This window comes from Lepidochelys kempii, chromosome 17, assembly GCF_965140285.1.
Source record: "Lepidochelys kempii isolate rLepKem1 chromosome 17, rLepKem1.hap1, whole genome shotgun sequence".
In the NCBI taxonomy this organism is placed as follows: domain Eukaryota; kingdom Metazoa; phylum Chordata; order Testudines; family Cheloniidae; genus Lepidochelys; species Lepidochelys kempii.
Window position 1 is genome coordinate 13,774,574 of NC_136396.1, and position 13,159 is coordinate 13,787,732.

The 13,159-nt window shown below is 40.4% G+C and overlaps 1 protein-coding gene across 3 annotated transcripts in view; it reads right to left on the minus strand.

Annotated features, from left to right (window-relative positions):
* The window catches only part of GALNT17 (polypeptide N-acetylgalactosaminyltransferase 17), a 281,455-nt gene that overhangs the window by 90,542 nt on the left and 177,754 nt on the right, over nt 1-13,159 (minus strand). For all 3 annotated transcript variants that reach the window (XM_073315115.2, XM_073315116.2, XM_073315117.2), the window contains one exon: nt 4,706-4,823. In XM_073315115.2, the coding sequence (XP_073171216.1) occupies nt 4,706-4,823 (118 nt within the window). The remainder of the gene's footprint in view (nt 1-4,705; nt 4,824-13,159) is intronic.

The following is a 13,159-nucleotide window of genomic DNA, read 5'->3' on the forward strand; positions in this document are numbered from 1 at the left end:
CTCTAGGGAATGCTGTTCAAATATACAGGCCTGGCATGCGACAAATGTGGTAAGACCTAGCACTGGGATAACTCAATGTCCAGGAATAGCTTAACATAAATGAATGAATAAATAAATAAATGAATGCTGTTGAAAACATCTCCGTTGAAATATTACCCTGAACTCCTTTGCCTAATGGACACCACCATTTTCTCTGCCAAGAACAGGCTGATAGCGATTTTATTCCTTTTTTTTGTTTTTTTTTTTAATGCTGCCTCAGGATATGAAGTCGTCCACTTTAGGGACGAGGAGCAAGACTAAGCACAAGATGAGAACTCCTTCTAGAGTCACTGTAGTGAGATAAAAGGAATGACAGTAATACAAAGAACAATCTGTACTCTATGCCAGGGCCAGGTTTACCCTGCAAGCAGAACAAAAAATTGCCTAGAGCAGCTAGAAATTAGAGGCAGCAAAATGTTTAGTGGGTTTATTATTATTTTAGTGATTACAGGGTAGGAGGATGTTTTCCACTTTGTACAGGGCAGCAAAAACCCTAGCGCCAGGATTATCTGCAGCCCTAACCATGGATAACTTTTTTTGTTAAAGTGAACCACTTAGCTAATCAGTCAATGCTCTCATTTGAGCTAATTAGTAACAGCAATTAAATAGATAGTTTTCTTTATTGCATTTTATAGCCATATGTACTGTATCTATATCTGGACATATTTATAAATCAGATTCTTGTAAAGTATATGTTCTTTTTAAATATAGGACAACATAAAACATTATTTTAGTACTGTTATCCTTTTTGTTTAGATCACCTTCATTTAAATTGTACCATAACTGTGTTTCTCAAATGTGGCCACCGTGGCTGCATGCCACCAGGGGCTTTTCTTGAGGCCACAGCCTCCTGGGCAGTGATGTGGGAGGGGGTCAAAGCAGTGCCCCCTCCCCTGAGGCTGCCAGCAGGGGAGACACAAATGCTGGAGGAACAGGCTCCTACTCAGTTCCCCACCTTCCCTGTGGTGGTGGGCAACAGGCTTTGGCCCTGGGCTCACGCCCGTCCATTCTCCCTTGGCCCCCATTGCCTCCCCCAGCCCCCTATCCATTCTCCCCATTGCCTCTGGCACCCAATGCCTTCCTACCCTCCTCCCCATCCAGAGATCAATTTGTCCTTGGGCTTGCCAGGGCTGAGTAAGTGTGCTGCTGTGAAAAGTGATATTTGTATGTTTGTTATTATCATTTTCACAGCAGCAGCTTACTATCTAGCAAATCTTTAAAACAGAAACCAAAAAAGTAAAAACAAACAACAAAAAAGACAAGATATGCCCTTATTTGTGTTTTCTATTCTGTTTAGGTCCAGTAAAGAACAGAGACGTGTACATTATTTTTATTATTAAGCCTGCAAAAAAATCCCAACATAAATACATTTCAATGATTTGGACAAGTATTTGCATATTTATTTGTCTTTCCTAAACTTAGTTAAAATTGTAACAGCAGCCACCAGCAAGAGTTGGTGGCCGCAATCAGAGGCCACCAAAATATTTGTTGTGAGAACCTCTGCCATGGTTTGTTTAACTGATGTTTTTGCTGGATGTCTGAGATGGTGGGGTTTATTTGTCCCTTGGTCGACTGTCTAATTTTTGTACTTTAAAACAAATGTATACATGCACCCAGAAACATATGATGGGGTTTTTAGTGATATAAATATTAAACTATATTAAAATACAGCATGATTTTCAGAAAGAAGGTGGAACTTGCAGCATCACCAAAGAGAAAACCATTATCTTTGGACTTGTAAACTGAGCCAGTTTTGAGCTGAGAGGCATTGAGACAGAGTAAAACAAAGAACCACACAATTACTTTTTGACAACTGCCACACTTTAAAATTATTCAGCAACCAATCAAACGTTTTATATTAAGATAAACTTTAGCAATGGTTTCTGAGGGTTAATAGGTGTTATAAGCATATTATAGATGGCTGTAAGCCAGAGTTTAAAACAATGTATTGGTTGGTTGGATGCTATAATAATCTATAATTAATGAACCATTTATTAAAATGTCTATTAATTATTTATTAACCCTGTATAAACCATCTATAAATGGAATCTTGATATAAAGTGCAAACCAAACCAAACTATGACAAGAGCCACCACTCTATTGAATTTCGGAGCAAAAACCTATCGACTTCACTGTGAGCAAGACTGGGACCAAATGGTGTAACTGTAAGCTTTACAAGAAGGCCAACATTTTCAAAAGTGACTAGAGATTTTATTAACCAGCACTTTTGGGTGCCCAACTTGAGACACCTTAAAGGAGGCTGATTTTCAGAGGGGACAAGCTCAGCACCGTTTGAAAAGGAGGCCTTTTTAAAAGTGTCATAAGTTTCAGCCCCACATGTTTATACACCCAAAACCACTAATTACTTTTGAAAATCTTGGCCAGAGTGTGTGTGTGTGTGTGTGTGTGTGTGTGTGTGTGTGTGTGTGTGTGTGTATATATATATATATATATATATATATATATATATAATTAGGATAGGGGTGGTGGGAATTTTCAAAATCTTTCAACTAGAGATATTCTAGTTCTCCTTTTAATAGATCCACAATGTCAAAAAAAATATTACATCTCTGATCATTGCTTGTGCCTTGAACATCTATCTTATTTTTCCAGCAATCTCCCATGAAATCCTCCAAGACCAAAGAGACGGGTTGAATTATTAACTAGGAGAAGAAAATAGTTCTACTAAATACTATACCATCTCTGTCAATCACTGAATGATAGCAACACAAAAAAGTGAAAGTAACAAATGAAGGTGGTGACAAGAGAGTCTGATACCTCTAGACCAAGAGCGTCAATTGCATGCTCATGGTGCAATAATTACCCTATAAAGAGTGGAATTGCATGGCATATTTAAAGGCTTTATCTTCTATTCTCTTGTTTAAATGAGATTACTATTCCTCACACCCAATAAAAATAGATTTTATCAATTGCTTTTTATTTTTTAGCAAAGCAAATACAAGTTGGAAAATCTATGAAATAAACAATGATTTTTCATTTTTTATAACAGCAAACAGTTAATTCAACTTTTCAGATATGAGCAAGTCTCAAGTCTCTCTCACTATCAGTTCCTTTATCTAACCAACAGTATGTTCTAAGCCCAGGCTTGATTGGATCTCCATAGACTCTGCCTTTGCAAGCATTGAAATCTTTTGTATATGAACCACTTTGTGATATATTATGGATAGGGCCCTATCACATTCAGGGTCCATTTTGGTCAATTTCACAGGTCATTGGACTTTAAAAATTGTTAAGTTCATGATTTCAGCTATTTAAATCTGAATTTTCATGGTGTTGTAATTGTAGGGGTCCTGACCCAAAAAGGAATTAGGTGTGTGTGTGTGGGGGGGTGATGAGGAAGGTGGGGGTGTTGCAAGGTTATTGTAGCAGGGGGTTGCGATACAGCTACCCTTACTTCTGCACTGCTGCTGCTGGCGGCGGTGCTGCCTTCAGAGCTGGGCAGCTGGAGAGCGGCGGCTGCTGGCCGGGAGCCCAGCTCTGAAGGCAGAGCTGCGGCTAGCAGCAGTGCAGAAGTAAGGATGGCACGGTATGGTATTGACACCCTTATTTCTGCGTGTCTGTCTGCAGAGCTGCGCCCTCAGTCAGGAGCTGCCACTCTCTGGCCGCCCAGCTCTGAAGGCAGCAGCGCAGAAGTACGGGTGACATGGTATGGCATTGCCATCCTTACTTCAGCGCTGCTGCTGACGGGGCGCTGCCTTCCGAGCTGAGTACCTGGTCAACAGCCACTGCTCCCTGGCCACCCAGCTCTGATGGCAGCGCAGAAATAAGGGTGGCAATTCCACAACCCCCCTAAAATAACCTTGGGACCCCCCTGCATGTCTCTTTTGGTCAGGACCCCTAATTTGAGAAACGCTGGTCTCCCCCGTGAAATCTGTACAGTATTGAGTAAAACCACACAAATGACCAGATTTCATGGGATGGGGAGGGGAAGGAGACCAGATTTCACAGTCCATAATGCATTTTTATGGCCGTGAATTTGGTAGGGCCCTAATTATGGAAACAATCAAATCATTAAACCACATCTAATATCTTTATAGTAATGAATTGAAGTTGCACTGGTAGATATTGTAAGTAGGAGTTTCTTGTGTAGATTTATTGTGGCAGTTACTGAAAATATGTCTATTGATATATCATAATTAAAGTGGGTTACACCAATTTATACATGTACTTTATGTTGTGGCTGTTAAATGTCTGTAAAAGATGTTTTAGCATTCAAATCATGCTTGTGGTATTCACAACGAGTAGCCCCATCACCTTCCATGAGTCTATTTCTGTGAGAGACACAGGCATGATATTTTCTTTGACACTGGATTTGATATTTTGCATATCTATAACTTGTTATCATGAACTGATGCTATAGACCTGATCCAAAGCCCACTTAAATAATTGAAAATGCTCCCTTTGGCTTTAGCAGGCATTACATAGGCTCCATATGCAAATGTTGGGGAACAGGAGAAAATATATGCTCCCAAGAAGTAATTAAATGTTTTCTGGACTCTTTCTTTAAGGTGCCACTGAAAGTATCGTGCTCGATTCTCATGCAGATTCTAATTGATTTTGGTCTTTAAAAAAGATCCTTGTGCATGAGTTTTTTAAAAATACAATTTCAAGAAAAACTGCATAGAATGGTAATAATTTCACAAACCTTGATTCCTAGCTCTATGTTCTCTCCTCCATATACATCCATTCCAGGATCCAGAAGACCTATTTCTCCAAAGAACTTCCTGTTTACAACAAACGAACAGCCAATCATAGCAGGTGTCCTGCAGGAAGAGAAAAAAAACAATAGAAACAGCATTATCAGCAATGCAAAATTATTAGTTGTCATTTTTCTTTTTCTTTTTTTAAAGGACTATAGGTTTATTTAATCAATGGAAGTTACCAAATACCTAAAATAAGGCCTGATCCTGATGCCATTGGAGTCTTTGGAAAACTCCTATTGACTTCAGTGGGGCCAACAGCTTCACAGTAGTAAGCACTATGCTTATAGAATTGGAGCATTATTTGGGAGATATTATTTTGCCACTGAAGTAAGACTGCACAAAATTCAACTGCCTATATACGTTAAAGGGAGGAAGGAGAGTTCTGTGGTTACGGCACTGAACTTAAGAGAGCTGGGTTCAATTCTTGGCTCAGCCACAGACTTCCTGGGTGACCTTGGGCAAGTCACTTAATCTCTCTGTGCCTCAGTTCCCCACTAGCAGAGTAGGAATAATACTACTACCTTTCACTCCCCCTTTTTTCTCTTGTCTATTTAGAACATAAGCTCTCCAGGACAGCAATTGGTTGGGTTTTTTTGCTATGCATCTGCACAATGCCTAATCAAATGGCGCCCTGATCGTGGGTGGGATCTGCAGGGTGATGTCAATTATAACAACAATATAATTCCAGAGAAGGAAATATGCCTCACTAATGAATAACAACGACAACCATGTGGCTGAATCAAATTCATTAATAACATTGGACAAATATTCACACAATATTTTGTTGCATAATTTTCCCAGCTCTACCAATAGTCAGAGTTACTCTCAAGTGGGTGGGTGCGAAAGATTTGACTCCAGAATGCTGCAAAAGTTCTTGCTCTCTAATTGATGAAGCAAAATTATTACTCTCATCCTGTGGAAGGCCAGCCAAGCTCACGGTATCCATTAAGGGAACAGGATTAAGAAAAATGAGAGTGTGTCAGGTGCTGGCATTAACATATGCACAAAAAGATAATAGAAGAAATATGGTCCCACTGGATATATTCTTAAGAACTATAAAACATTAAGGGCATTCATAGGTAGGTGTATTTACTGCTGGTGCCAGTTTTCTTTCTTTCTTCTTCAATAACTAGGATAGAACAACTGTAAATATTGTTTGAAAACATTGGGGCAGATCTTCAGCTGGTACAGATGGTTCACTGGAAACAAGGGAGCTATTCTGATTTATGCCAGCTGAGGATCTGACCCATTATTTTGGCATGGTTGAACAGAACCCCATCCCTAAAATTATGATTTACCACACAGCATGTGGCTTAAAACAATTAGATTTTTATGCTCTTGCTACTTTGGGGTTTGCAAATCTGTTGTGGTTGTGGTATATGGAAAGTTGAATTCTCTGGGGTATTTTCCACTGTAAAATGGAATAATAAAAGACACTCCCCCTCCCTCCCCATCTAACCTAGACTCTTATCCTAGCTGTAGAAGCAAAGCCTGAACCCCTCATGGATATCAGCAAGGAAAAAAAATCAAATATACCTGTAGTATTTAGGGGTGCAGAAGAGTCACCAAAGCACCTCAGTCTTAAATTATTCCCATACACAAACAGAGTTCTGTCCCCAATATCCTTTGAAATCAGGAAATAAGCCTAGTATTTAAGAGGTGGTATTGTCCTCACTAGGGTGAAATTCACCCTTGAACAGAGGGACAGCACAAGCCTACGCAGCAGTTAAGCCCATGACTAAGCAAATAGGCCTTGGGTTGCACAGGGAAGAATTTCACCCCTTAATGCAAATTCTGTCATATATGATCATTAGAAAACTCACTGTATTTCCCCATAAGCACATGTTGTTTCCTATAAGACAGTCTGGTCTTGTGGTAGAAGCCAGGCAGCAGGAGTCAGGAAGTCTGGCTTCTATTCCTGGCTTGACCACTGATATGCTGGGTCATACTTAACAAACATGCTTTAAATGAGGCAAGTCACAGAAAATCCCTGTGCCTTGGTTTCCCAATCTATAAAGTTGCTATTTACAGTACTTCTCTACCATGTCTAGGGCCAGACAGTGAGACTCAGGTTGGGTTGTACCTTACACCATGAGTCATCCTATGGGAGTCAACGGGAGGCAAATACTACGCTACCCAAGTAAAGGTATCACTCGTTGACTCATAGATGGTATGAGGCCTAATTCATTTTTGTGAATTATCTGAGATCCTTGGATGAAAGGTGATATGTATTAAGTGCAGATCATTTCTATTATTTATAGTCATTATAAAATTTAACATAGAATAACAGAACAATTGGCGTGTTAAATTAGTTAATATAGGAACTATCAATAATCTACCTTAAATAGAGTCTTTTTCAGACAGCTATCTGACCCTTAGTTTCAATAAGCACTACAATACTTCATGGCTTGTTCTACTCTAGTACTTAAGAATTCAATTTCATTGCTTTAGTTGTGGCAAGATTACTACATTAGCAGAAACAATTCATTTTGAAACGATAACCACGTTAGAGATTCCAACATCTAATAGCTCTATTATCCTGGATTAGCATCAGGAATTAAACAAAAGGAAAAGTCACACTCTTTCTGTCACAGAATGTGCACAACCTCTTTTCTCTTTTGTCTTCTGACCTGGGAAGCTGGCATGGACACTTCGAGTCTGTCTACACAGCAACTAGATTCCCGCGGCTGGCCTGGGCCAACAGACTTGGGCTCACGCTGTGGGTCTGTTTCATTGCTGTGTAGACTTCCGGGTGAGCCTCTCGCCTTGCAGGGTTGTAGAGCCCGGCCTCATCCCGAGCCCAGAAATCTGCACAGCAATGAAACAGTCCTCATCCTGAGCCCGGTGAGCCTGAGTTGACGGGCACGGGCCAGCTGCAGGTGTCTAGTTGCTGTGTAGATGTACCCTTTGGGATCTAGTTATGGGAGCTCTGGGGCCTTTTGCTTCTACATCAAATTTAGTTTAGGTCATTAGTGACAGAAAGATACTAATTAGTTCTGGTCAAAAATTTTCCAGTGAAACTTTTTATCAATGGAAAATGGTGGTGTTTACAAAACAACATTTTTGACAAAAAACTGAAAGCCTGATAACTGAAATATCTGGATTCTGAAATGCTGCTGCAGTGACTCGTGGGATAGAGAGTATGAGGTATCCGAACTTTCTCCTCTATGGGCAGGGCTGACCAACTGGACTTCATGATGCACCGCCTTCCCATACCAAGAGGAGAAAACACGGTGCATCATGGGAGATGCAGTCCGACGAAGGAGCACGGCCTATAGAGGAGAACAGGGGCATGAGGCACATGAACTACAACTCCCCTGAAGCACCAAGTTAGCTTTACAAACACTTTTAACCAAAAAAAAATCAATTTTTTCCCAGAAGAAAACCCCCAGTTTTCTAACCAGCTCTAATACTAAAATCTCATCACGAGTGGCTTGAGTGAAATCAGCTGGTGGCCACAGACCAGTTCTTAGTGAACAGTGGCCCGCCCATGTGCACACCCCCTCCCGCACAAATTGTTATCCTTTTTAACAGCCAAATATTTTAAGGAGAAAGCTCTGATCCCGCTAATACTCATGTGCTTAACTTAATGTACTGTGAGTAGTTCCACTGAAATCAGTGGGAGTATTTGCAGTGCACAACATTAAACATCCATGCACATCTTTGCAGGACCAAATCCAATGCTTCCTGAAGTTAGTGGGCAGTCTTTCCAATGACTTTATTGGATCAAGCCATAAAGGTCCAACCTAAGCATCCAATAAAGTCAATGGGAGTCTTTCCACTGATCTTTCTGAGCATTAGATCAGACCTTAAATGAACATTAAAACTGAAATTATCCTCTCATCCCTGCTAATGGCCACTCCCTCCAAAGCCAGCTGAGACTCAGAAACAGTGATGAAGCTGTCAGCACTGCTTTGTGTGCATGTTTCCTGGATATACAACAGAAAACATGTCCTTTTAGAAGCTCTGTCTGTGAATAATCTGACAGATTTTATAATTTCACCTCCAAATTTTGCTCAACTATATCACGCTGCATATTAATTTCCGACCCAATGATATCGTTAACATGCAAAACGAGCAAATGCAGCATTCCTGAGCTCCCTTAAGCAATACAAATTAAGTGCTACATTCTTCTTCATAACAATGGTTCCTTATCAAATAAATGAGGGCTCATGTGGCACACTGGAATTTAAATGCAAACTACATTAGATTTAACAGCAAATCCTTCAAAAAAGGTCGACATTTAGAACAACAGAAGCCCTATCCACAATGAAATAATAGCCCGAGGAGACTGGATGATAAAGCCCTTCATTTTCCCTACCCCTTAATTAAAAGCATTAGCACCGTTTGTTTTGAAAACACACAGATCAACTCGCACTCAGTGCATTTTTTATCTGTCCCGATGATAGCTAATTTTTCTTTAATGTGCAGCAAAAAGTAGAATTTGGCAGAAAGAATATTAACAGAGATGATTCATATTTAGTGGAATTATTGGCCTTATATCCTGAATTCCATGGCTTGTTAGTTTCTTGCTATTATTTCACTTGGCTCTTATACACAAATAAGAGACAAAAGATCAAAAAAAGCTGGCTGAACGATCCTCAGTATGAATCTCTAAATACAGATAAATAAGACAGAGGCAAACATTTATCCTAGTCTATTAAGTGACTTTAATATTCTTCCTTTCTCTGGTTCACAGTTATACTCTAGACTTCTAAACCAGTCTCTTGAACTGAAGAGGAAATAGAGCCTAGTGAGCTCTCTTGTACAATTAGCACTAGACTTAAAGTACAAGTTACAATACGTATATAGCAAGTAAGGGGTTTTGGTTGGGTTTGTGTTTTTTAAAATTTTCATGTCCATACAAGTAAAGGCTGACAGTGTAAGAAACCACAATGGGCATGGTCAGAGCCATGGCAATCACATCGAGTGGGCAGAGCAGGGGGTGTCAGAGCTGGAATCAGGAGCCCAGAGTGGGGCTGGAACAAGGCCTGAGCAAGAACAAGGCCGGAGCAGGACTAGAAACGAGGCTGAAGCAAGAGCAAGGCAGGAGGTAGCTAAGGCTTACGGAGTGTGTTACCACTGACAGGCAGGGGAGAGTTCCAATCCATGAAGCAACATTGAGTAAAATGAGCTACTATTTCTGCCACAAGGTTTATATACCCGCCCCAAGTGTCACCAGACCAGGTCCTGGCTTGTGGATTGGCTGGAGCCTAGCACAGGAAGGCCTCATTTATTCAAACTCTAGTTCAGGGATGACTCATCACCTTACAGGCGGGCTGAAGGAGACCTATTGAATATAGCTGCTGTATGTAGCTTCCACTAAAACGATACTTCAGCCTTGGAATCACTCCATGTTTAGTGCTCTAATCCTGAGGCCACAGCAGGCCCCATGGCTGTTTCCCAGCTGTTCCATTTGGGGGTAAACCTGGAGAGTTTGTCTAGAAACACATCTTCTTGCCCTGCGTCTGCCTCATCCCCTGCCCTTTGCCCATCCCCGCACACCAAACTCAAACAAGCATTTCGATTTTGAGGTTCCAAAACCATAGGAAATTTGCACCCACTATCTTTCATTTTTGCCTATCTCTGCACTTTTGGGTTGCAGCCAGGAGGTATTGCAAAGTTTGTATGGAATGAGAAAAGACTGGGAAAATCATTAAAAAGCCTGTTCTCACAAAATTTTTGGCCCAAATTTGCAAACTCAGAAGGAGATTCAGCTGGTTTGGGTAAATATGAATTCCATTCTCAATTACATTGGGACATTGGGATTACAGTTGGATTTATGGTGACTGCATTGCTATTACATCTGGCTTTATATTGAAGTGAGAACAGAATCAGGCTTACTTATCTAGCAAGCTTCAGGTAAGTTGTCTAACTTGGTTGTATTAACAAAGTGGCTCCCATGTGGTGGACCACCAATTATTTTCTTCTCCCTAAAGGAAGTCTATGTTGGAGATAAGAAAAACAGATTTTATAGACAGCTGGTCTTGGGCCAAATTTTCATTTGCTTTCTGTCATATCTTTGACTGCTTTTTTAAAAAAAGAGCATGTATTTATGGGCATGCACTATACACAACCAAAGAGATTTTAAATTAACTACATCATTGGTCAGTCTCCTGTACATCACTGAAACTCTGTTTGTAAACTCCGATCTTTCTGAGCCATGGGGAACAGAAATCAACAAATCAAGAAAACACAAACTTCTCTTTGAGTTTAAGTATTAAAGCAGAGTGGATAAACAGTTCAATCAGTGGCTAACAGTAATCTATACTTGAAAGCCTTCCTGATCTGCTTTGCGGACTATGCATGTACTGTTCTTGCTGCTCAGTAGATATGCACAGTATATGCTTATTTATAGTATTTAATTTTCTTTTAGCGATGGACAAAATTAAGGACCTAATTTGTAAACAAAAATGACTTGTTACTGTTGTATATGTGTGTTTCTACTCACGGGGTGTCTGGTGCACAGAATGTAGAGTTAATAAAGAACTGGATGCATAACATAGGGGGTTGTTCCAGGGAATGTGTACTCTTAACACAGTATAGCAAAAATCAAATCCCAGCATGTGGTATTGAAGAAAGCCTTTTTCAGTTTATAGCAAGGTTAATACCTTGGCCACAGATGCTTATTCAGCAACTGATAATAGCTATCTAGCTGCCTATTTCTGCTTGCGTAAAGCAAGGCTATAGAAAAAGAGATCAGTCATAACAGTTTTCTTGCGTATCCATCACCCCTAAATACAACAGACTTTCTTCTGAACAAAACTCCTTAGATTAAAAATAAAGAGAGAGCATATTGGTGGAAATAAGTCTCCTGTACCTTCTTTTTGCGGATACAGACAACACAGCTGCTACTCTGAAACCTGACAAACTTCAGTTTCCCATCCAAACGTATTGATGAGGAAGTCATTCCGGAAACATCACACGATCAGACTGTCTCATGAGATTTCAGTACTTTTGGTATTGCGCTGGTCTACAAATACCAGAGAGGACAGCTTCTCTCACAGGGTCCATCCACTTCTGCGGTTGGTCAAAACCAGTTCAGAAGAAACTAGGTACTATCTCCATTACGATTTGCTGATTTAATGTGCCATGTCAAGGACTGTAGGAGAGAGGGCTTCTAGATAGAGAAGGTATACTTTGAACCAGAGTTATGGGCTTCAGGCTTCCTTCGCTTGTATGTCAATTATGTCAAGGATGTCTCTTCCTTCTTGGAGACTTGTATTTGGCAATTCAGTGTCTCAGGCTATGAATACTTGAATTCATGCTCAGGATGAGACCATTAGCTTTACTGAATATGTCTGCAGAGCCTAACTACTTCTTCCAAAGATCATCCCAGCATGCATTGGGCCTGGTTTAAAACCAGGCATGGATTCATCAGGGGTAGCCTTTTGTTTGATTGTTCTGAAATCCTGATCTGGAAGCTGCATCTTCCCAGGTTACTATATCATCATTGTTGGAAGTGAAATGAATTTTAAAACTTCTATTGTGTTAGTGTAATTCCCAGATATAAACTCTTGGTCCCCCGATCCCACAATCACAGCTAGAATTTTTAGGACAGTCATTGGGATCATCAAGTGGACAAGCACAATAATGGAATTTATGTTGGTAATTGAGGTCCCACAAAGGGTTACTGTATATAAATAGGTTTCAGAGTAACAGCCGTGTTAGTCTGTATTCGCAAAAAGAAAAGGAGTACTTGAAGAGTGGTCAGTTTGGATGAGCTATTACCAGCAGGAGAGTGAGTTTATGTGTGTATGGGGGTGGGGGGATGTGAGAAAACCTGGATTTGTGCAGGAAATAGCCCAACTTGATTGTCATGCACATTGTGTAAAGAGTTGTCACTTTGGATGGGCTATCACCAGCAGGAGAGTGAATTTGTGTGGGGGGGTGGAGGGTGAGAAAACCTGGATTTGTGCTGGAATGGCCCACCTGATGATCACTTTAGATAAGCTATTACCAGCAGGACAGTGGGGTGGGAATAGGTATTGTTTCATATTCTCTGTGTATATATAAAGCCTGCTGCAGTTTCCACGATATGCATCTGATGAAGTGAGCTGTAGCTCACGAAAGCTTATGCTCTAATAAATTGGTTAGTCTCTAAGGTGCCACAAGTACTCCTTTTCTTTTTGTATATAAATAGGTTTCAGAGTAACAGCTGTGTTAGTCTGTATTCGCAAAAAGAAAAGGAGTACTTGTGGCACCTTAGAGACTAACCAATTTATTTGAGCATGAGCTTTCGTGAGCTACAGCTCACTTCATCGGATGCATACCGTGGAAACTGCAGCAGACTTTATATACACACAGAGATCATGAAACAATACCTCCTCCCACCCCACTGTCCTGCTGGTAATAGCTTATCTAAAGTGATCATCAAGTTGGGCCATTTCCAGCAC